This window comes from Agelaius tricolor, unplaced genomic scaffold (assembly GCF_023055355.1).
Source record: "Agelaius tricolor isolate 1412-34295 unplaced genomic scaffold, bAgeTri1.0.p SCAF_47, whole genome shotgun sequence".
In the NCBI taxonomy this organism is placed as follows: Eukaryota; Metazoa; Chordata; class Aves; order Passeriformes; family Icteridae; genus Agelaius; species Agelaius tricolor.
In genome coordinates, this window is record NW_027269307.1 from 972,322 (window position 1) to 993,868 (window position 21,547).

Here is a 21,547-nt window from a genome sequence, read left to right on the forward strand (position 1 = left end):
ACTTACTCATTGATAATCTAACCAAATGGATAGTTGTTCTGGGAATGGGAGCTCTGAGAAAATCTGGTTCCCTACATCACACCTATCTCACATCTAACTAGCACAGGAGAAACAGAAATGTCATTTCTTTCCAAGTAAAAGGCAAGGTTCTCAAAAAATAAAAAAAATAATCCACACATTGGAGAAAAACCCCTCTCAATAATGGTATTGCAAAAAATACTTTGTCAGCATTTAATTTGTGTTTTTTGTTTTTTGTTACATCTTTTACTGAGTAATTCACATGAAAGTGTTCACTTGTTGCTCTTGGTGTATGGTTCTTCTCCCTTAGTTAATTTGAGAAAGGACACATTGTTTAAAAATGAATTTAGGCCTAATTTTTTGCCTTGACAAAACAGTCTTTCAAACCAATTAAAACTCACAGAGAAATTTTGATTTTCTTCTTTTGAAATATGAAAAGGAAGCAAAATGGGAACATGCTTCCAAAATGCAGTGCTGCCAAGTATGTGATTCAAAGCACCTGAGTTCAGGTACTTCAGACATCAAACTTAATTAACATGTTTCCTAGTTTTTGGCAGCTTTTGAGGGAGGGACAGGGGTTTGTTTTCCTTTAAAATCTGCAAAGTCAGAGTTGTGGGAGAGTTCATATTGTCCACTGGCCCCTCTGGTAATGAAATGGGAGTGAGCTGGTGGCCTTTGTCATGAGTTGTTCTGTTTATGCTGCATTTGGAATAGTGCAGTGCTGATCCCTGTCAGAATTTCAGTGCACTGTCCTGTCTGTTTGTATCCACAAAGGACATTTGAAATTCCTAATTCAGAGTCACCTTTAAAATCTCAGTTTGTCTGTATGTGCAAGGTCAAACAGCATAGCTAAAAGAAAAATAAAAATACAAAGCGTTTTTCTTTGATGTGGATGTGTAATTGTGATGGATAGTTTAGTTCAGAAGGATCTTATATATATATATATATACATATATAAAACCAGATTTATGAGAGAGATGAGATGGAAGTGTTAAACTACTGCACATTTTGTTATAAATCAAGAACATGATTCCTGGGGTATGAAGGAGTTCTGTGCTGAGTATCTCACTTCTTTACCATGGTATGTCCTTCCTTCTTGGAAAGCCACAAATAGCCCTTGCTTTTCCCCAACCGTGTGTTAAATGTTTTTCAATTAGAGCCAGAAAATTCTATACTATGACCCACAGGAAAAAGGTGGGGAAGAATAGCCAGCATTCATACCACAGGCAGTGTAAATTGCATGGCTGCCCAGGGATTTTGAAAATAAGCTGCTAATTTGAATTTCTTTTCTGTCAAAATACTAAACCCGAGGGCTTGGTTCTGCACCTGTTAAACTCTTAGGGGCTGTTGTGACTGCTTCAAGCTGGAACAATTCCTAACCCTTGCCTCTCTGAACATTTTGTTCCCATTCTAAACAAGCATTTACATTTAGCTATGTGCTCCAGCAGGGTATATTTAAATTCCAATGTATATAATTTGTTTTTTTTTTCTTTTTACAAGTTCTCCTCTCAAAGAGAGAAGAAGTTTGCAGTACAAGCTCACATTATATATCCCCTACATTCATTACTTTTTTATTAAGAATCCTGACTTATAGTGGCTATAACATCTCTTTTATAATAAGCTGTTATATAATACTATTCAGTGCACTGCAGTAGACAAGCAGTATTCAAAAGGGAACAAAAAAAATATTTGTATAGAGACATTTTGCAGTTTAGCAGCTGATGTGAGAACAAAATAGTAAAATGGAGGGTAATATTCCAGGTGAAATAAAGATCCATGAAGGGAAGAAAAGGGTATATACTTGAATGTGTATACTTAAAACAATATTTTTCTAATCTTTCCTTCCCCATAGACTAAAGAATATAATTTAATACTTACCCCTAAGTTTTTCTTTCTCCTCCTGTCTTTCAGGAAATATTCAATTAATATGGTCACTGATACATTATCAGCAAAATGGAACTGTAATTATTTTCTTATTAAACATAGGGCAATTTGTTTTTTACATGTATCTTTGCCAAGAAGTCTGCAAATTGTAACACTTTCATGTTCATTGTCCCTTATATCTTTGGAAAGGCAAAAAAATATCTTTCTTCAGATATTTCAATACATAAGATACACACACACACGGTTTTATAAACATTTTTAGATAGTAATTTCTTTCTAGGTAGCCTGCATCTAAATATTTCTTTTCAGTCTCTGATAGCTACTACCAGTACAGAATTTATTTTTGCACTATTTTTCTCTTTGCCTGATGATCTTCATCTGATTCTTTAAGCAGTTCTGCAGTTCACATTTGCATTCTTCAACAGTTCACTGATCAGAAATTTATTTTCAGGCTTCTGCATGCCAATTATCAAGGCAAGCTTCTAATCGAAACTGGACCTGGCATTGTATATTGCTTAATTTAAAATTAAAAAGTCATTATAAAGTGAGATTAATCTGATACAAAAACCTTTTATTTCTCATTTCCTCATGATTTTTTTTCCATCTAAATGATTGCCTTTCTTACTCAAGCACTTGTTGATAGCTCATAATCATTGTTCCTTTCTGAAGAGATTGTTTTTTTTCTGTAGTATGAGATATTACAAAAATATTATTTATATAATTCAAATTAGAGTTCAAAACTGTGGTAGAATTCTTAATACTAATCCTCACACTGGAGATCAAGCTAATCCAGTTCTTTACAGTGTTCCCTGGTAAATGAGCTACATTGCATGAATCTTATTACAAGAATCAACTAGGTTGGAAAAGATCTTTGAAGTCATTGAGTCCAACCTGTGCCCTAACACCACCTTGTCAACCAGACCATGGCACTGAGTGCCACATCCTTAAAGTTCAAGGCACATCCTTGAGTTTTTCCTTAAACACCTCCCTGTTCCATTTCTGAGTGGAAATTCTTCCTAATGTTCAACCCAAACCTCCCCTGGCACAGCTTAAGGCTGTGTTCTTTTCTATATTACAGCTGTTCAAATTTTTTTCCTGTTTCTGTTACAAGTAGTGTTATTTTTTTTTTGTAATTCTAATGAAGTGCTTGTAAATGCAATGTTGATAACAGATTTAGTTCAGTTTTGATACACAGCTAAGATGCTCAGTTCTCCTTATAAATACAAAAAAAGGAGCTTTTTTTTTAGTGTGATGTTGAAGATTGTATTGGTTTAACCCAAACAGCAGCTAAGCACCACACAGTTGCTTGCTCATTCTCCTAGGATGGAAAGGAGAATCAGAAAAAGGTGAAGTTGTGGGCTGAGATAAGAATAGCTTAATAATTGAAATAAAGGTAATAATAACAAAATGGAGAAAGAGAGAGGAATTAAATTGAAGACAGAGCAATGATGCACACTACACTTGCTCACCAGGCACTGAGCAGTGACTGGCCCCTCCATGCCACCTCCCAGTTTATATAGTGGGCATGATGCTCTCTGGTGTGGAATGGCCCTTTGGCCAGCTCACATCAGCTGTCCTGGCCATGCTCCCCCTCAGCTTCTTGTGCATTTCCTCACTGGCAGAGCATGGGACACTGAAATGTCCCTGATCTTCTGAGTAGCTACCAAAGAATTAATGTGTTACCAACATTATTCTCATATTAAATCCAAAACGCAGCACTGTACCAACTACTAGGAAGAAAATGAACTCTGTCCTACCCAAAAGCAGGACAAACCAACTTGCAGATGCTGTGTTTATTTTAACTCTGTCCCCGTGATTTCATACACCATTCCTCTCAAGTATAATCCAATGACTTCGTGACTCTTAGCCAGGAAATATTCCTTTGGAAGGCTGATCTGAAAGTGGTCAAAAGCAGCATAGCTTGTCATTTGAGATCTTAATAGCATTAAAGGATTTGTAAGCAAACAGTTTGGTGTTGGCATGGATAATTGTTTGCTTATATAGGGGAAGCATTAACAATTTTTTCAATAGTATCCACAGCCACATCACACTGGACTGCAGTTGCCTTTGTACTGCTAATTGCAGTATTTTATTACAGGGTTCTGTCCCATTTCTTGGATGACTTGATAATAGCAAGGTCTACTGCAGCAGCAATGAAAACTGTCTCTGAAAAAGTGATGTAATGATTGAATAAGCTCTCCTGATCGCTTGAAAGCTCCATTCCTACTTTGTAACATCTGCTTTTAATATCAATAGGCTCCATCTGTATACCGATGTACGCACAGATAGTTCTTTTATAGGACTCATTAAGGTTTCATTTCATAACTGAAATCTGTGATTTCTAAATCCAGACTTTCAATTTCTTTGGTCAGAGACGCATTTATGTAGAAACAATTCCTGCATGTTCTTAAGCAGGTATTTTCAACCAGTGAACCACAGACATCAACCTACAAGCAGAATTGAACCTTGTAGGAATGGGTTCTAAATAGTGAGATCTGCAAGGGATTTTATAAGAACCACTGATACTTTTCTTGTGGTATTTTTGTGTCTGTGTGTGACATTCTGGCATTTATTTATGCTTGTTACAGGGTGTCTTTGACTTCTGAAGACTGGACAGCTAGATTTTTTTCGTGTTGTTGTTGAGGAGATGAAACTAGCGGAAGAAGTTCTTACGGCATTTCTCTTTCCGCTTCTCTTTCCTTGGCATAATCTTTCTTGTCTGTCAGCAGCTGTTCACGATGCTGAAGCTTATATCTGTAGTTTCTTTTTCTTTCATGCTTGCAGGCATGGATCTCTTCTCCAACTGCACAGAGGAATGTAAAGCACTGGGCCACTCGGATCGGTGCTGGATGCCTTCCTTTGTTCCATCCGATGGACGCCAAGCTGCAGATTACCGCAGCAATCTGCACGTACCTGGCATGGACTCCGTTCCAGACACTGAAGTGTTTGAAACACCAGAAGCCCAGCCCGGGGCAGAAAGGTCCTTCTCTACCTTTGGCAAAGAGAAGGCCCTTCACAACAGTCTGGAGAGGAAGGAGTTCGATGGACTGCTGTCTAATACACGAGCGCCTTACAAACCACCATATTTGAGTAAGTACTGCTCAAAAAGCTCTCTGGAAGAGTTCTCTTTGCTGGAGCAAAAATTAGCTCTTTCTGCTTTTCATGCTAGGAATAATACAGGCACAATCTTAGGAATGGGGGGGGAGATGACTTCTATTGGATTCAGGCACCAGTGAAGAAGGCATTGTTCAGTGCTTTTTAAAAAAAAGACAAAATCTTGCTTGTTTTTAGTGTGACATCATTGTCAGCAACAAAAGTGTCAGCTAATATTAGTGGGGGAGTTACTGTGTTTGCAGGGTTGCCCTGATGAAGGCAGGAATGATGAATCCATACTCCAATTACTCCATATTCTCAGAAGGCTAATTTATTACTTTATGATACTATATTATATTAAAGAATACTATACTAACTATACTAAAGAATACAGAAAGGATACTTACTCAATGCTAAAAAGATAATAATGAAAACTCGTGACTTTTGCTAAAGTCCCAATACAGCTTGGCCCCAATTGGGCAAAGAGTCAAAACAACTCACACCAGAAACCAATCAGGCAATCACCTGTGGGTAAACAATATCCAAACACATTCCACATGAGCAAAACACAGGAGAAGCAAATGAGATAAGAATTGTTTTCCTTTTCTCTGAGTCCTCTCAGCTTCCCAGGAGAAAAATCCTGGGCGAAGGGATTTTTTCAGAGAATGTGAAAAAATCCCACAGGGGAGTCACTCAATTTTGTTTTCTGATGCTAGATTATTTCCAAACTTTTCTTCAGTAGATGGTTTAAACGTTGGTGTTGCCAGGCTAGTGTTTTCTATGACTAGAGTTAAATTGAGAGAGCTTCTAGGAGTTTCTTTCTGTAACTGAGAAGTGTCTTGTGAGTAAGCAGTATGTATATTATTCTGAAGTAGCTGTTTTCATAGTTTGGAAGGAAGGGCCTTCAGTCTGATCATCTTTCAGCCTACATATTATTGACTCTTCTCAGTGCTCCTCTGTGCCTTCTGTCTCATTCCAAAATCTTGCCTCTTTCTTTAGTCACCTTTTGACTATGGTTATGTGGTATGAAAGAGTGTGATAGATCTCAGAGACCTTTATAATTCCTTTTGGAGTCTGAGCCAGCTGTAGAACCCTTGAATAGCACTTTGATCTAATATGTCTTTTTCATTCCATTTGATGCATTCTGTATTTTATTAGAGACTGTAATTTCCTTGACTTTGAGAATTTATGATGTTTATCTCATCCAAATAAGCCAAAGACATTAACACTGCAATATTGACCCTGTTTTAAAGCAACAGTGGTCTTTTAGGACAGCAGATTGGGGGTAAAAGAGAAAAGAATCTGTCTGGATGGTATTAATTTATTTATTTTCCTAAAGCATTTAGTTGTTCTGAGGGGTGGTGTGCTGGCAGTCCTGATATGTGAAGATCTTTGGTACAGATCATTCTTAGCACAGTTCTCCCTTCTAAATTGGCTGCCCTGGTATTTTCATTCATTTAGGAGAGGTCTTTTTACCACTCTTCTCTTTAGATTCACTTTACTGACAACTTTGTATTTGGCTATCAGTTCTGATCTGTGAAAGCTCTTCCTAAAAACCTGTCCTGAGACAATCAGCTTAGTTTGTGGCTGAATTACTTATTTTGGGCTAAAATGTCATGTGCCAATCATCCAGTCATATTCTAAAGATTGGTGGGAAATTTCAGTACGGCCTAACAAATTTCAGTCTTTGCTGAACTGATCTTTCATCATTTATTTCTACAAAATATTCTTCAGCACTAAGGCACAATCTAGCAGCATTGATTTCATCACTGTCACCTCAGCTAATTTTAATTTAACAGGTTTGGTAGCATCTTTAGATGGTCCAACCACAACCGGGTTCTGGTGCAGTATGGATGTTGCAGTGATGATTGTTATCTGACGACACCACAATGGTAGTTCTGCTCTGATTTGTTCCAGGCCTGGGAGTTTAATTTCAAATAGCAATGCCATACTTGTTTTATTGATAATTTAGAGATTTTAAATTTTGTTACACTAGCATAAGTAGTTTTGTTGAACAATGTCTTTACATAGATACATTGATCTACATCTTGCACTTTCCTGGCACAAGGGCATAAAAAATTGGAAGTAAAATATCAGAAGTAACCAATATAAATGAGTGTTATTACATAATCCACACTTGAGAATCCAGATTTAGTTTTGCTTTTTTTCCTTGAACCTCAAAACTAAAATTTCTACAAAACAAGAGTAATGCTTCTCTGGTTTATTTTCCCTTATTTTGGTGAGGGATTTTTTTGGGTTTTGTTTTGTGGGTTTTTTTCTTTTTTTGTATTTTAGACTATAATTTTATAGCAAAGAACAGGAACAACAAGAACAAAGTAAGCACTAGTTGTAGAAATGAGTAAATAATTTATTATTAATAATGTATTAAATAAATGAAGAAAAGTATATAAGAGGAAGTTGATTTAGGAAGGAACCTTATTTGATTCACCAGGTAATTGCAATTAAAAAAAAAATTAAATTAAACTTCTTAACACAGAAGACCATGTCAAAATCAGTTTGCCAGCAGAATGACTTTTTAAAAGAGATATGTGTGAAACACAACACTCATATTAAGCAAAAACACTATAAAAAGTTGAAGCATGTTTGAAAATGGTCACATGATAAACATGTGAGCAGCTAAGAATAAAAAGTGTATTGCAGAATGCAAAAACTATTTGAATTTAAAAGGCGTCTTAAAAAAAAAAAAAAACAAAGATTCTAAACAAATGATCAGAAAAGAGCAGAAATTCTAGCTAGTGACTTTGAGGATAGTAATTAGTGAACACAAAAGGGACACCTTAGAGCAAAATAGCCAAAGGGATGCAAACAATATAGACAACTTCAAAATACCAGGTGTAGTAAGGTAGGGGAGAACTGGTGAGTCTCTTGAGCTGCAGTTAGTGAGGACAAGGATGTGGCAGGGATTCTAAACTGTGTCTTTGCATTTGTATTTACCCAAGGAGGGACAGAGAAAGGCAGGCACATCTAGGAAGGCACCCATCCCAGGTAACCATTTTAAATAAATGTGTGAAAAATGGAAGAGGATGTTGTTGAAAAAATTGACTAAAATAAATAGAAAGGAGTCAGTGGATTACGTGTTTTTTTAATTTTCAGCTTCTAACAAGAGCTAGTAAGCAAAGAATGTCAGGAGTTGTGTTTGTCACTTAAAAATGTACTAGAAAACATTGTGAATTAGAGACCGATGAGAAGCCTCAGCATAGGACATACATTTGTAATTTAGGGGTTTTAGGAACAAGGCAGCTGGCATCTGACCAGGAAAGTAATGCAGGAAGATTGTCAATCTATTAGAATTTTGATAGAGTGAGAATTAATCAATAGAGTGTATTTGAACTGTCAGAAAAAAACCCTTTAGCACAGCTTCTGTGTAGTAGAAGAAGCTCCTAAAATAATCAAGTGTTGTCATAGGTCAAAGCCTTACCAGACTCTGTGCCTAAGAGGAAAAAATCATGAGGATAAAATGTTCCATTTACTTGGGGGTAAATGTTCCATTTACTCTGCAGAAGCAGAGTCCCCCAAGCGTTTATGCAGAAATCCATGGAGTTTTAAAAAAAAATAATTATCTGGAAACAGCAACCAGAAAAAGAGGGAAGTGTCTGCAAATGTCATGAAGGGGTTTGGGAGCACTGGCTCTCAAGTAGCACATACCCCTGATGTGCAGTGAAATGTGGGCAAACCTCATCTCCTTCCCAGGTCCCTGGCTCAGGAATGGAAAGCTGCAGAGCCCTGGCAGCACACTGGGAATGCTGAGGAGCTCACTCCATGGGGCTGTGCCCTTAGTCAGTGGCTCCAGAGGTTAGCTGGTAGCTCTAGGTGGGGCTTTCATGGTGCCACAGGAGTGTGTTTGCCCTGGGATTCCTCCAGTGTGCTCATTCAGGGCAGAACCTTCAGAAAGATCAAGGTGGCGGTGCATGTTAGCACGAGAAATTTGAATTCACCCTTAGAAAAAAAAAAAAGACCGTGGAATAGTTCCCTCAGAAGTTTCCCACAATGCACAGAGCCAGCAAGAAGGAAATAAAATACCAGGTTGTAAAAAGGGGAATTGAATTGAAAATACACTGAAAAAAGTGCTACAAAACCCCTACACAGATCGTGTCACTGTGTTCCTCTAGACAGTCTATTCATTCCATAGAAACACATGGCATAGCAGCAACAATACTGAAAATAACTCTGCAAAGTCATATCAAAAGCTTGCAACTAATTAATGTAGGCAAGCCACGATAGGGATGGGAAGTGAAGGAGGCTGCATGAGAACTGGGGAAGTAAACTGTGTGCTTTTGTTGGCTGGGCTCAACAGCAAGAGAGCAGCGAGGCAGAGAAACAGCTGCAGGGCAGCAGGGTCATGAGCTGCTCATCCACATTGGATCGTGCACCTTACACACTTGATAAAATACACATAGATCGCACACATTTGATAAAACGATACCAATTTGACTTAAATTGCAGTAACCTGTTGAACTTGTGCAGCATGATTGAAGCTGAAGGCTCCATATAGTGGGAATTTGGGTATTTGGGTCTTTGCGGTTGGAGGTTTAGGCTATTGCTTGGTTAAATGAAAACAGCAGCTATATTAAAAATTGTTATGTAGAAAAGTATACAAATCTCATATTTTCTTTTTGTTCCATCATCCAATTTTCACTTAAGCCATTGGACTTACTCATATACCAATTTCCACATAAACATTCATATTCTATGTATTATTCTGAATGAAATGTAATGTAAGTAGATTTCTAAGTACTTAAATCTATTTTGAAGACTATATTTATTTCTGTAAGTTTTATGTAATTGCTATGAGTAAAAATTACAAAGTTATGATTGGATCAGTAAATTGTAGGATTTTTGAAAATAGTTTCCTCATAGAGTGACTCCAGAATTCTCCTAACTTACATAATTTTCTTACTGTGCAACTAACACTTACTACTTGTTGTTCATCCACGTGGTTTGAACAGTGCATTTCTGCAGACAGTTAAGAAATTTTCATAATGACTTGAATGTTCATAAAACATGAAAGAAATTCTGAACTTCACCGGAGAAAATAAGTGAAATAACACTGGTGAGGAAAATAAAATGTAGCTTTTAAAGAATTCCTATGCCTTCAATTCTAACCATTTATAGCATTTTTTGCTTTCAGTGGTGGTTATATTAGCCATTGTTTTTATAAATATATTGCTAGAGTTCCCAAAATCCCTAATCCAAGATTCAAACTCTGTTGGACCAGATTCTGTAGGATATATAACAGAGACTATCTCCACAATGAATACCTGATCAGTCTGATTCTGCTCTATTTATAATACTTTGAACAAGGTCCTGACATGATAGCAGTGGAAACAGCACCATTAAATCTACCTCAGGAGTATTTTGGTCTATAATTAAGAAGAAATAGCTTTCATTTTTTTTAAATCTAATTTCTGGTTCACTCTAGATGGGCAATAATTTTATAATGCTTTAGAGCTTTCCTGAAGTTTCATACTGACATTAGCAACAGAATAATTTTTCTTCCTATTAAAGGGTTTGGATTTTTTCAATATACAAAAGCAGTCAAAAATTGCCATAACACCTGAACTTTCTATGTAGAAATGCTTATTTTGCTCTAAAAAAATTACTTTGGCAAAGCTTAATCTCCTTTGAAGGCAGGTTGAAATAAACTACATAAGGGCACAATTTCCTGCATGAAATAACAGTGTTTATACAGGTAGACATTCTGAAATAATGATTGTGTTCTAGAGTAGCCCCCTTGTTAGCTCTGCAACATTTTCTACATACGCTCAGGCATTTTCATCCTCACTGATGAAAAGCTATCATTATCATAGAAAGTATTGCCACCACCATCAACATATTTTTTGTACGAATCAGGATTTTATCATGTTAGGTAGGACACAGAGGATAAAAAGTTGGACTCTTACCCAAAGAGCTGGTGTCTAAGCAAGGTGAATTGGAAAGGGGGAAAGAATCCCTTTCTTCTTGAACAGTTGTTCATTGTTCATGAATTGGACCATTAATTTATTTAAAATAAACTACCACAGAGCTGACACAAAGCACAGTTTAACTTATAGTTATTATCCACATCCCTGAATTAGATCAGAATAAATGACCTAGAGGAGAAAAATGTTCATGTATTTATACCACGACAAGAAGTGCCTCACAATCCTTTGATTATTTTTCAAAGGAATAAAAAAAGTGCATGTAAATATTTATTGTGTATTTTGAACTAGTTGGGATCATAAAGGCCCAATTCTGTATGCCAGGATTTGTAACACAACATTTTCTACTGATGTCTAGCATAAATATTTGAAAAGATGTTTTAAGCAAGAAGTCTTCACTGTCTGGAAACAACTTTCCAAAAAACAAAAAATAAAAGAGGGAGAGAGAAATTACACTTTGGTACAGTCAATATGACGGAAGAAGACATTTCTTTCATTTTTTATTTGTTTAGTTACACCTCATTTCTGGGAATTATTTGGGGAGTTTTATCACAGCTGTGATGGACATAACAGTTTTCCATTTACATAAACATCAATAAGAGCTTTTTTGAATGGGACACTCGATTAATTTTAAAAAATGAGGCCTTCCTGCATTTTTGCTTTTAAAATTAGCCTACGTGATTTCTAATACAGATCAGGTATAAATTTGTGAGCTGTCTGATCCCTTCATTAATAGGTTTATAAATTCAATTTGTGATTTTCGCACCCACTTGAAGTAAAAAGGTACAGAAGTAAAACCCAAGAAATTAGCTCCAGTAAATTGGAGTTCTTGGTCTAAGAAGAAAACATCATCATGCTGGATTAAAAAAAGTTGTACAAAACAAAATTTTTGAAACAAAATGTTTTTATTGCTTTATGTACTTGTTTTATGAATAAACAAGTTTGGTGTGCACAGTAAAAAGTTGTTCCTTTGTGAATAATACAGTTTTGTGGTCAAAAAGAGTTAAAACTATGTGGATATCCTGCCACAGTGAAGCTCCTGACTTATATTCAGGGGTTTATCCCTGGGGCAGGCCACAGCTCTGATTTCTGCACAGATTTGTGCAAAATTGCTCAGCAGAAACGGAGGATGAGTTAAAGGGCCACCATCTAATAATGCTAAGAAACCTAATGGAATTTTTTTTTTCTTTTCTAAAAGGTCTAGTAGAGCATTCCCATATTTGCTGTATTTGAAATGCTGAGGTTTATTTCCTCATAGCTCAAGTTTGCCACTTCAGATACATCACCCCTGTGAGGTAAATAAATCTTACAAGAAACCTCCTACACCTGAAATAAAACTTAAACGTGTGCGCTAATTACAATATAATTGAGGGAGAGCAAGACTCTGATGTACTTTTACTCATAATAGTAGGTTCTTTATGATCTTGAGTAAACCACTTCTGATGATTCAACTGTTCAGTGTTTATTGCATAACTTCTGAAAGGTATTTTTATCTCACACTCACGACTGGTTCACGTTCTTCTTCTGAATATATTCCTCTTGCAGCTCCTGCTCAAGGGGAAGAACACTTACAGAGCATTATTGCAGCAATAGAAAGGAAATGGATAGTTCAGAAAGCCAGATTAGAAAGGAATATATAAATGCAGCAAAGAAAACTTGGCTGTAGCCCAATAAAGCCTATAAATTACATTATTTTAATCAATTTTTATGGAAATAATATAAGAAAGTGAAATATTTGTTCTTTTAATTTTAAAGCACAGGTGATAGCTATTAAATACTATTTGCTTCAATCTGTTTGTGTAACTGTGGTCTTGGAAAAAAATTAACAGTGTCTGCCACTGTACAAAATACTGATTAAAAACTGTGCCTGTCCTTGAGTTTACATAATGTCTTTTATCTGAAATAACTCTAGAGCACTTTCCAGCTACAGTGGAGGAAAGTAATTGGAAAAAGTTAGGAAAAAAAAATAGTGAGTTTTATTTGAAAGAAAATTATACTTTTAATTAGTCCTAAAAATACAGAATTTCAACTGCTTTTTTTCCTCTAATGGCAGTAAAAATCTGTATTTGCCACTTCTGACTGGAATGCATAGAAGTCTCGTGTATCTGAGCTCTCTCAGACTGCTGCTATATTTATTCATTTAGGTCAATTTTGGCAGTGCTTATGTGTGCTGTGCATATACCATCTGTGGAGATTTTTCTTTTTAAATGATGAGATACCATTTTCTGTGTTCCTACCAGTGGAGTATGACAAAGTCTGAAAAACCTAGCAGAAAGCTTGCTTGAAACTTTAGAGTAATTTTTAAGATTAGTGTGCTATGCTGGTTTAAAATTCCAAAATGCCTTTTGTCCCATCAATTTAAATCCTATGCCAAAAGCAATTTAGCCACTTAGGGACATGAATCCCTCTGGGAAGCATGGAGATGTTTGCAGTTAAAATTTTCAAAGGCACTGAAGTTATTTATTTTTGATAGGCAAAATTCTATTCATTATAAATAAATGCTGTTCTCCAATGTACAAAACCTCCTTGCTGTGACAGTCAGGAGCTGGAGAATTGAATGTGTGCCTGATCCTGGGTTTGTGCACAGCAAATCTTTTCCTCTCTGCGTGCCTCTGCCCAAGGAACTCCTTGGCCTGCAGAGCAGAGGCAATTATGCTCGCTTTGGGTCTTTTCCTGTACACAATAACTGTGATTTTCCATGGGCATTTCCACTGCTTTAATTTTTAGAGGGTTTTCCTTTCCTTTTTCTTACTTTTTCTTGCCTTGACCTAAGTGGGAAAAATAGGGAAAACCATTTAAAGAGTGCAACAAATAAGCGGTGAGATGGGGAAGCAGTGCATCTGTTTATCACGTTTGGACAAGCACGCTGTAGGGATCGGTGTTGCTGTTTGTCTGGCTAGCCTGTAAACAGCTTTATTTGTGTATTAACCACTGAGAATCCACATTTCCATGCTAGTAGTCTGATGACTGCTGCTGGGAAGTAGCTGTGAATATATTTGTTTTAGAAACATAGCATGGCGAGGTCAGAAAAATGAAAAATTAGGTATTGGGTACCTTTTTGGAGAGGAAGTAGGAGATACAAGAAGAATATTATTTTTAACTTCAATACCTGTTGGAAAAACTAAATATGATGTGGATTCACAGAAAATCCAAACTCTTCTGAGGTAATTTGAGTTCTTTCTTTGTTAGGATAATGATCTTTATAGGTTGAAGAAAATGCAGTGGACATGGAGAAGCAAATTTTCAGAACTTGGTTCCTAGATTCTGCCTAAAAATCACAGGCATGTATGAATACTTGCAGGAGTAAATCTGCATTTTTTGCATACACATGAACCTATCTCATATGTGTAAAGGGTGTAACTTTACATGACATTTTTACAGCTCATCAGAAGTAATGTGGCTTAGAAAGGGAAAATAAAGGATGCAGAGTAGATCCCCCAAAGAAGTCCAGGGATGACAGACTCCTGGTTTTGCAAGTGAGCTGAGTCTTCTGACTTTATCTTTTTCACCTTCAGCATCACAGCTGCCTTCAGCCCTGGAAAAAGATCCATTATGAAACTGCTTGAACACAACCTTTCTTTATTCATAAGGGATTTTATAGATGCTGATAGTGTGAATTCATCTTTTGTCAGAGTAAAATTCTGTCACTTTGTGACTTTTTTAGTTGACTGTTTGGGCTTTAATTTAACATCCATTTATGCTCAATTGGAATTTAGATGACAATTGAATAGAGCTGCACACAGCTGTGGGTATTGATAGGAACTGAGATCTAAAAAAGTTCTACCTTACAAATGAGATGCAGTAATAACTTTTTTTCTGCTCCACTTGAGATAAAGGACTGTGTGCTTTGTACTTCCACGCTTCTTTATGGCTACTCTGATGAATTAAACAGGATCCTTTCCACCACTGGAAGGTCGTGGTCTGTACTCTCACACTCTCTGGCCTGTCTTTAACCTGTGTCAAGCAGCTTTTTTTCCCTAAAAAGTCTGGGACACGGTGCCAGGGACGACAACTGAAAGCAGATTGAATATGTTCACGTGCTGAGGCCCACGTAGATTGCTTGATATGGCTGAGAAATTTTAATGATGTGGGCATAAATCATTCCATTCTGGTAGTCTTAACTCTAAAGAATGGTGATGGGCAAACTTCATTTATGGATAGAAACAAGCCAATATGTGATTTTGAAAAAGAGAAGTTTTGAAAGGCTTGTGACAAGGCTTCTTACACTTAAGTGTGTTATCTTGGTAAACTGGGAAAGACTCCCTGAAATCAGAGTGTGTGCTGCTCATGACAAGCAGTGTGCTTTAAAAAAGAGAATAAAACATTCAGAAAAAGAGTGGGAACATACTTGTCAGGTCCTAATGCCAGCTAATCCCTGCTAGGAAAGAGGAATGTTGGAAAAAAAAACATCATGGCAAAGATAAATTGGATAGGAATTCATCGTGTGATGCTGATGTAATGCTGTAATGCATGTTACCTCATGTAAGAACAAGTAAATTTAATTATTTCAGGCCAAACCCTGCATGAATAATTTAGACACCTCTGAAGGACACCAAATGGTGATCTACATGTCTGCTTCTCCCTGGAATCTATAGGGAACTGAGGCACTTATGAGCAATTTAGGAGGAATGGCTCCTATCCCTCCTCTTCTCCCCAGGGCTCTGAAAATTTTAAGTCACATTGTAGCTGGCCTTTAATGTGTTCTGCATTGGTTAACCCTCAAACTGAAATGTTCATTTTCAGGCTTGTCAGCTGAAGGAAATGTGTACTGCAGATTTTGTAAGAATGCAATAAAAATGGTGAATTTTTAAAACAAGGAAGAAAAACAAATGGAGAAAAAGAAAAGAAGATTGAGGAGAAGAAATTACTGTTGCATACATACATATAAGCAATTTTTGTTAAAAAAAATAAGAAAGGAATCAAATAGGAGTTTTACTAAGCATGATACCAAAATTGTTAGCTTATAGTGAGTTGCAAAGAATGTGAATTGGTGCTACAACATGTATGCAAGTAGAATAAGTTGTTGACAGAGAATTTGGAAATATTCTTAGGGAATATGCTCTGTGCTTTAAGTTTGACATACACCAGGAGTAATTTGGGAGTTATTTAATAGGCCTTAACAACACAGAACATAATTATAAGAACTCTTGCAAATTTAAATATTCCGTGGTGATGTCATGCATTGTCTTTAGTGCTTTCAGGTAGATAATATAGTTATAATAGTACAGAAAGACAAAGAAGCTTTATTCCCACTGTATCTTGTGGAAAAAAATGGTCTTTTGTGTTTTTACGGTACATTATAGAATACAGCTTAGTGCTTTTCTCTGCTGAGTTGTAGTAACTAAAAAGCATTGTTTCGGTAGTAAATAATCAGAGCCAGAGATAAATCAAATCTGACATCTACTGTGCCTCTGGCTGTTGCTGGGGGTGGAAAAGAAAAATTCTCTGTATTTAGAACAGAAAATCAAATGCACATGAAAGTATCCTGTGTGCAGCAGAACATTGATGACAAAATCCAGGGCTTGATTCAAAAGTCAATCCCTCTTAGTCATGTGCTTGATGTAAAGCACATGTTGATTAAGGTCACTGCTTACATGAACTGGGAATTGGGTAGTTGTTCTTAAAAGCTTTTTTTTTTTTTTTTCTGTTTTTTCCCCTTTTTTTTTCCTTTTCCAGAGGATTAGCAAAGTCCAGGTAGCAAATAAATCTCAGATCACCCATTAGCACCAGAGAAACATTATTTCAATGGCTGTCATGATGTGTCAGCATTTGTATCAGGCAACTCACTTTCCATAACAAAATAGTTGCATGTTCTAAACATTGAAAATACCTAAATACCTTTTAAGTATGTATTTTCCAATCTCAAAGCTAAAAGAAGTGGCAATATGTGTAAATCAGCAATTTGGTCAAAAATGTTTTTCTAAAAATAATGGTAATCTGATGTTGGTCTGGAACATGATGTTCAAATTTGAAAAGTGGCAGTTTTGTGCTTAAGTGCAAAGGACAAACCTCTCTCCCCCTTTTCCTGGAGTAGGTAACACTACTTGTCAGGTTTAATGCATTATGGTCAGTGCAGTATCCAGCACTGTCAAATTTTGGCATGGTTGAGAATCCGTCTTTCTTGAACGGATTGAAATGAATATAGACATGGAAATGTTATGCACTCAATGAAAGGAGAAAGAAAAGCAGAGTATACGTGGTTACATCGTTTTCTTTAAACAAAAGACGGGTTTTTTTCCATAATCGTATTTGTTCCAGAAGTAAATATATAGTCTCAAATGAAGAAACTATTTTTATGGCCTGTGGAGATTATTTATTTAGCTAAAATCAGGCCTGTTTCCAGAAAACTTTCAGTGCAGGAATAAAAACTTTTGCATTTTGGCCTACTCTAATTTATTCACAGCCTGAAGACCCAGTGCTCACAATTGGTTTTCTTGTTTCACGCGAAATCTGGGTAATTGTACCCATCAGTCCGAATGCTGTCGGTTTATTTTAGAAACAATATTTATATCTAGGATTTTGCAGATGCCAGAAGGAACATTTCAGCCATGCTGAATGCCATATTGTTATGGGGTGGGGGGGAAATTCTACCCTGGGGCAAATGACAGGTTCACGTGCAGGAGCTTCTCCTGCCTTGCCTGTGTTGTCACATGCCAAAATTCAACAGGCAGAACGTGGTCTCATTGTCACCCAACACCTGTAGTGGCCTTCAGGGCCCTTCAGACACATCCTAAAGCACACAGACAGTGATCACCAAAGCCAGCAGACTCATTTACATTAGGGGAGATTTGAGCTTATTTAATTATTTATCTATATTTTCAAATGCAAAAGTAAGTATGTTCCATCTTTCTTCTTTTTTTTTTCCCCTCCCCGAACTATTTGATATAATGCAGAGTTCAAAAGTATCACATTAATTGTGTAAAATAAAACCCAGATTAATTGTGTAAAAAATTAAACCCACATTGTGTAAAAAATTAAACCCACATTAATTGTGTAAAATTAAGCATGGGCATCTGGAATGCAAGGTGTTTTATCCAAGATTTCTCCACAGAATATACAGATTTGAAGAACGAAATCACTGCACTAAAGCCTTGAAAGAAAAGGAAAAAAGTTCCCCTTAAACTAATTCATGAGGAAAAGATATATGAGTAAAATGTTACTTTTATATTTGTGTACCAAAGTTTATTGGCCTGGATGAGACACTCTCTTTTTATAATGCCATTAATGGAATATTCATAAAAGATTATTAGCGATGCTTTAGCAAACTTCTTTAAGTAATAGATCACTTTTAAAATTAAAAAAAAAAAAAAAAGACTTTATGGATTGCAAAATATACTGAATTGACACTTGCAGTGACTGGAATGCTTTTTTATCCACAGAACATGGGTGGCAGCAGAGTAATCCCCATCCTCCATCCCCCAGCCCCAGCCCCAGCCGTGTGTCTCACCCTTTACCTGGATGCACCACTACGAAGGGTGAGGGAGCTATGGCAGTTTACTCTGCATTCCCATTCACTTGTTGACCTCTTTCCAAAAAAGCCATACTTGCTGATATCTGAGCTCCAAGCTAACAGGAGCAGCCAGGTTATTTCTCACAGAATACATTCTACCACTGCTTAAGTCTTGGTCTCTATTTGCTTGGGTGGATTTAGAGCAGTCTGGTTGGTTGGTTGATCACCAGAATTATCATTTTCTGGTTCTGGATGGGACTTAGTAAAGAGCCATGTTTCATATGCTACAGTTAAGATGTAGACTGTAAGGCAAACCATCAAAATATGAAGGACAGTTAAAATTAACAATGCAGATTTACAACCAACCTTGCCGTAATGCATATGAAGTGATTAACTCCTTTTTTAAATTATTGCTCACTGCAAGTGAAGCCAGAATAGCTGGGCTGTTTCTGAGTGAAATGCAGGAAGTTACAGCACCCTGTGCTCCTTCATCATTTGCTGTATTCTGTGGGGAAGGCTCGATGGTGAGGCACACAGTTTGTATGGGGCACCCACAAGAGAAGACAGTGAGTTGCGTGCTTGCACAAGAGCCTGTGTGAAGGCAGATATTGCTTGGATATTGTCTGAACTTAAAGAATGCAGATCTGAAACAAGAAAAAAGTTTACGTAGTGGCTTTACCCCTGTTCTGCTGTTGCAGGGGGCTTTTGATTTAAAAGAAAGGGGTTTATGTCATCTTTCTCCTAAGTGAAGGGGGATCAGGAGTATATCTGTAACAGCAACAGCATGCCTGGTTTTTTATATTCTTCAGAAATTTTATTGTCTAGCAGTTCCTTTGGATCTTTAGGCTGTTGGCACTTATAGGGGGACTCAGCAGTTGTTCTGTTAAGAGCAGAAATAATGCTGTGGGAGCTTATGGAGCTCTTAAATACAGTCCAGAGGGAAAGTGACAATGGTTATAAAAGGTATAGGATGAGTTTATAGTATGGGTTTTTCTTTTGCTGCTTGGGTTGCCAGCTGTGGAGGGAAGCACTGAGCCCTTTCTCCGTCCCCTTTAGATTAGCTAGCACTGCTAAGCAGCAGCAAAATTTGATTTTGAGAGTTTGAAGGTGTTCCAAGCACAGGCAATCCCTTCTAGGCTTTTCCATAAGAGGAAATGCTCCTGCCTGTACTCACAGTTTATAAAGTAGTAATCCAACATCGAGTTGGATGCAATAGGATGATTTGCAACAGGGTGAAAGGAAGATTTATTAAAGAGACAAGGGCTTTACAGTATTTTCTGTTCATTTCTGATCCATGAGCTAGGAATAATTACTGCATACTTTACTTTCTCTTTCCTGTTTATTGTGTTAGTGTTTTTAATTTCTTTTTCTGTTCAACTGCCACTGATGTCTTGACATGTCTTCCCTTATCAGTCTACACAGAATTAGCTCACTGTGGATGGGAGGCTTATTAGGGTGTCTTGAGCAACAAATGAATCTTAATATATTTTTGCCAGTTCTTATTTTATTTATTTTATTTTTTTTATATTTTATTTTATCTTATTTTATTTTATTCCATATAAATTGTATGCATTAAGTACTCTTACTGTAATGCTCAGAATCTTTGTTGTTCCAGGAAGGATTGATGCAGCACAAATCTTGTACCCTAAGAATTTTAATTGTAATGCTTGTGAATCTTTAATCATCTTGCTCACGTCAAATAATATTAGAATATATTAGTATAAATTACATTAGTATAAATTACATTATCAGAATTATGGAACTGCTTGTGACTAAAGCCTTTTTTCTGACTACCCATACTCACACAGACTTGAAGGTTCCCTGTGTACTAGTTTGAGAGTTTGGAACAGGTGGTAAAATAGGGATGAAAGAGAGAGCTGTGATCTCAGAGGAGATATTAGGCACCAGAAATTATGGTGTTCTTGTTCCAGCTCTTACACTGACTGTGATACTTCCATTTCTATAGCACTTGCCATCTCTGGATCTCAAAGTGGATTATAAAGAATAGTGATTTAAACCTTCCTGCACCTCTAGGAGATAGGTAAGCAATATTATTCCCATTTTACAGATGGAGAAATTGTGATACAGAGAGGCTTAGTGTTTGTTATTTAAAAGCTTATTTATGAACACACATGCATGCACACACAGAGAACTGGAAACAGATGTCAGAACTTTCGTTGCTCTCTTTTTTTAAGTTGAGTCCACCCTCCTTTCCATTTAACCTCTCTGATTTATATTCCCCATCTGTAAAAAGACGGAAACTGGTATAGACATGCAGAGATTTGCTTGCACATAAATTTCTGTGCAGAACCAGAAAAACAGCCAAAAGTTGCCTTTAAAATCCAATGCTTTTTATGTGTTGGCAGAGGATATTTTAAGATTTGGTACAACAATTTTTGTAGGTGGGGAGAGTTGCAGTAGTTCTGCAACTTAAATGCATACTATTTAGTTATTGCTATAAAAGGGCTTGATTGTTTTGTAATATAAGCATGTTAACTGGAGATTAAAAATTTCCAAATGCATCAATTTACATGGCAAAAGGCCAGACGCAGCCAGTAACTCAGTCCCTGCATTATCTGGAAGATGGTGCCACATCAGTACACTGTGTCAGACAGGAGAGGGGCAGTGGTGCTGCATAAAAGCAGTGATTGCCCCAGCTGCATCTCTGCTTATCTTTCTCCCAGCAAAGTCCTACTGTGTCTGTAGTGCAGCACGAGTTCCTCAGTGGCAGACACCAATCTAGAAACTATGCCTGAATATTTACAAGAGAACTGAAATTATGACTGAACTTTGGGAAAAAAGTTTTAAAGATCCAATATAAGTCTTGTTATTTTTTCTACCATTACTGGAATGATTGTTTCTTGTAATATTAAAAAAATACTCTTTAAAAGATATTTGGATACTGGATTTATCTGATCATTCACTGCACCATGAAGGTTCTGATCTCATTATTCTTAAAAGCATTGTTTAAAAAACATCTTGCAGAAGCTTTTAAAAATTCTTTCTAATTCTGCTACTAATTTGCTACAGAACTGAAACATTGACAACCTCGTCTATTAGATGTTTTATTTTTAACAACACATCTGGCAAATTTCTGTATGTTGAACAGACAGCTTATGCAGAAATGTTTTTCACATTTTTCTGTGTGCACCCTGTAGCATAG

At 36.7% G+C, this 21,547-nt stretch overlaps 1 protein-coding gene across 3 annotated transcripts in view; it reads left to right on the forward strand.

Annotated features, from left to right (window-relative positions):
- PCDH10 (protocadherin 10) overlaps positions 1–21,547 on the forward strand; it is a 39,981-nt gene that overhangs the window by 12,286 nt on the left and 6,148 nt on the right. The window contains exons 5-7 of one of the 3 annotated variants that reach the window (XM_071455338.1): positions 4,687–4,992; positions 18,314–18,409; positions 20,351–20,425. In XM_071455338.1, the coding sequence (XP_071311439.1) occupies positions 4,687–4,992; positions 18,314–18,409; positions 20,351–20,385 (437 nt within the window). In that variant the 3' untranslated portion in view covers positions 20,386–20,425. The remainder of the gene's footprint in view (positions 1–4,686; positions 4,993–18,313; positions 18,410–20,350; positions 20,426–21,547) is intronic. The other 2 variants (XM_071455340.1, XM_071455341.1) reach the window with 2 other exon arrangements.